The 3,485-nt window shown below is 58.6% G+C and overlaps 1 protein-coding gene across 1 annotated transcript; it reads right to left on the reverse strand.

Moving 5' to 3' along the window:
- Positions 1-1,142: 1,142 nt before the first annotated feature.
- JUNB (JunB proto-oncogene, AP-1 transcription factor subunit) lies at positions 1,143-3,238 on the reverse strand. Its single transcript, XM_048831632.2, has one exon. It carries the CDS (start codon positions 2,753-2,755, stop codon positions 1,796-1,798), a length of 960 nt encoding a protein of 319 aa, XP_048687589.1. The 5' UTR covers positions 2,756-3,238; the 3' UTR covers positions 1,143-1,795.
- Positions 3,239-3,485: the final 247 nt, after the last annotated feature.

Raw genomic sequence — 3,485 nt, forward strand, 5'->3', positions numbered from 1 at the left:
TCCAACTTCCAGCGTGAGGAAAACATTCTCTTTGCCTTTGATCTGAGCGGTGGGAACGTGGCAGGGTCTTTCCGGCCTCAGCTGAGAGAAACGTCCAATTCCCCCGTGGGCTCGTCCTGCCCCCTCCCCACCAAGGGGGGGGATTTTGCAGATGCCCCGGCCTGGAAATGAACGGGCTGGTTTCGAGCCAGCGGCCTCCAACTCCGCTCCCCCGCGGCCCCTGGGAAAAACCCCTCCCTGCTGCCTGCCGCCCTGGCTGGAAATGAAGCCAGGCCAAGCCCCCTCTGCCCGGCAGCCGGCGTGGGCGGGGGTTCCCGGAACGGGGCCGGGCACGTCACTAGCCAGCCCGGGCCCATATATGGGCATCTTCCCCTGCGTCACTGGGAAAACCCTTCCCCTCGCCTGCCGCCCGCCCCCTTCCCGTGCGCCGGAGCCGGGCGGGGGAAGCAGCGCCGCGCAGCGCAGGGGGAATTTTTAACCCTGGCCTGGGGCGAAAAACAGCCGCGCAGGGCCTCCAGGGCGTTGCGGTCTGCCCTCAGAGCTAGGGGGAGGGGGGAGAAACACAGATCTCTTCCCCCCCCCCCCCCGAAAAGAAGTCAGAGCCCCTGGGAAAGCGCCAGGCCGCGGGGGTGGGGTTGCAGGAGGAGACGAGCTAGAGAGATTCCGAGCTGTGGAAGCCCCAAGGCCCCGTGTGATGAGCCCGGCTGAGCTCTTAGCTACCACAGGCCCTGGAGCCAGACTGGGAGGAAAAACACAGATCAGCTGAGAGCCATCAAATCCACTCCGGCTGGGGGGGAGTCGCCAGAAACGCCTCCTCCAAGCTGGGGCAGGAGGTAAAGATTTTGTACAGCACCCTAAGGTCCCAGCCCCTGACACAGGCCCAAAAGCTGCCACCCCAGAAACAAAAGGGGTGATGAAGAATCAGGGATCCGTTAACAATATATTCAGAGGGAGTCCTGTAGAAAGAGGTGAAGGAAACGGACAGCAAAAATTTCTAGTTTAGACCTTTCAACTGTAAAAGCCTCACCTAAAAAATACAGAACAGATCCTGTTTTATGACCAGACACAGTCCCCTCCCCCCCACCTGAAATAATGTCCGGGCCAAAAAGGATTTGAAACCAAGCCAAACCTCAGACAGGAGATCAGAGAACTTTTTTTTTTTTAAACTTAAATAAAGGTCAATATAAAGTCAAAAACACAAATACAATCAACTTTTTAAAAACACAACAAATTCAAGGACTTTTGTTTTAAAAAAACAAAACTAAAACACCACAAAAAAGTAAAGTAAATAAGCCATATTTCCTTTCATGGGCAAGGCAATTCTATGGTGTGGCACTCAGTTTCTCTTATCTGTCAATGTCAAGTATCAGATTTTTTTGTTTGTTCGGTTTTAAGTTAAGGAAAGTCCTGGCCCCTTAATTCAGACACACAGTTCCCTTATTACATGGTTTCCTTGCCAAAGTACCTCTTGCCGCACTGTCCAGCTATGCAACAAGTTTGTTGGTTTGTTCCATTTTTAAATACACTCACACAACATACACAAATTTTAGGCAATATGCACATATTCTGAATCCAGCAGAGAGCAAAATACAACCCCCTCCCATCCAAAAAAATAAAATAAAAATACAACCATCAGCAAACAAGAGGAGGCCAAGAATCATCTTCAAAGTTGCATGCAGAGGTTGGTCCGACTCATGAGAACGCTACAGAAGTCCAGCTAAAGTTCATGTAAACTTTCCAACAGGGAGTCCAGTTACACACAAGTCTCTTAAATAAGATGGGGCTCAGGGGGGTTTCAGAAGGATTGCATTTTAACAGTCAAAAGCAACTGGCAACCATTGTTCACGTGATTCATGACTTTCTGCTTGAGTTGGGCCACCTGATCTCTCAGGACACTAGCCGTGTTGGACAGTCCCGCATTCTCAGTCTTCAGCGTCTTGACTTTGTCCTCCAGCCGGGCTATCCTTTCCAGCTTCCTCTTCCGGCACTTGGTAGCCGCCAGCCGGTTCCTTAGCCGCTTCCTTTCCACCTTGATCCTCTCCTGATCTTCCATGTTGATGGGGGACACAGGGGGCGACTGGACATCTGGCACAGTCTGAGGCTCTTCCTTGAACACCTGCACCCTGGACGGGAGGGAGGTGGCCAAGGAGTGACCCCCATAGGCATGGGTCTGGGGCAGGTAGCTGAGGTTGGCGGTGGGGTAGCTGGAGGAGGTGGTCATGGTGCCGGGGTTGTAGCTGGTCAGGTTGGTGTAGACGGGGGGCGGCTCTTGATGGAGGGAGGCCCCGTAGACACTGCTGGCCACTGAGGCAGCTGCGCCGATGGAAACGTTGGGCGGGGTCATGTGGTTCATTTTGTGCAAGTCGTCCAGGGCCTTCACAAAGCCGTCGGCAAAGCCCTCCTGTTCCTCCGTGGCCCCCCGGGGGTAGAAATAGGGGCCCGGGGTGGGCGTGGTGGTGATCACCCCATTGCTGTTCTGGATGATGAGCCGCTCCAGCTCCGGCGAGGCCAGCTTGAGCGAAGAGTTGGCCCCCGCCTCAGCAAGGCCGGCGGGGGCGTAGAACGCGCCTCCTTCCTCGGCCGCCTGGCCCCGGAGGTGCAGCTGTGCCTTGAGGCCCCGGTAGGGCTCGGAGAGGTTGACAGCCATGTTCTGCTTCAGCGCCTTGTAGTCCGGGGGCCCGCTCAGCTCTGCACGCCCGTAGCCGGAAAGAAAGGAGTCGTCATGATAGAACGGCTGTTCCATTTTGGTACACATCAGCCACGCGACCCCAGATCAGCACACGGCGCCCCGGCCTAGACAGATAGAGGGGGCACCAGGGAGAGGGGGGTGCAGATCCCAGAGGCAGGAAAGCTGGTTTCACTGGGCAGGGCAGGAGGGTGAAGGGGGGCTTAAGGCAGATCCAACGCACTCCCCTCCCAGGACGCCCGGAGACCAGTCCACGGCTCGGTTTCACTTCCAGAAACGCTCCCGCTTCCTCGCCCCCTCGCTCCTCTTCCTCCTGGCTGTGTAGCGGGGGGTCCCCGGCCGGGCTCTTCTCCCCGAGCGCAGCCCCCACGCGTGGCGGGCGATCGGCCCGGCTCCCTGCTCTCTAGCCCCGTGGGAAGCGACAGGCGGCGGGTACCGTACCGGGCGGGCGGGGGCTCCGCGGCTGGGCTGGGCTCGGCGCTACGGGGATGGGCGCAGCAGGCGGCTCCGGTCGCGCTCCGGCTCTGTCCCCTTCTGAGTCAGCTGCTGGCGGCGCCGCGCGAGCCTTTATAGGGCCCGGCGGGCGGAAACGCGCCGCCATTGGGCCGCGCCGGAGCCCCACGCGCGGGGCGTGGCCGCGGCGCCGCCTGCCGGGCAGCCCCGTGTCTGCTGGGAAGGGCCCGCGCGGCGCGGGGCCGGGCGGCGCGTCACCGGGGGCGGGGCCAGAGAGACTGACCGAGACAGACAGACACACGCCCACACACAGATACACAACAACACACCCGAACCTCCTGACACA

The sequence above is a fragment of the Caretta caretta genome, chromosome 20, assembly GCF_965140235.1.
Source record: "Caretta caretta isolate rCarCar2 chromosome 20, rCarCar1.hap1, whole genome shotgun sequence".
In the NCBI taxonomy this organism is placed as follows: domain Eukaryota; kingdom Metazoa; phylum Chordata; order Testudines; family Cheloniidae; genus Caretta; species Caretta caretta.

Excerpts from the sequence above, each read along its gene's own strand:
- JUNB (XM_048831632.2), bottom strand. The coding sequence starts at position 2,755 with ATGTGTACCAAAATGGAACAGCCGTTCTATCATGACGACTCCTTTCTT.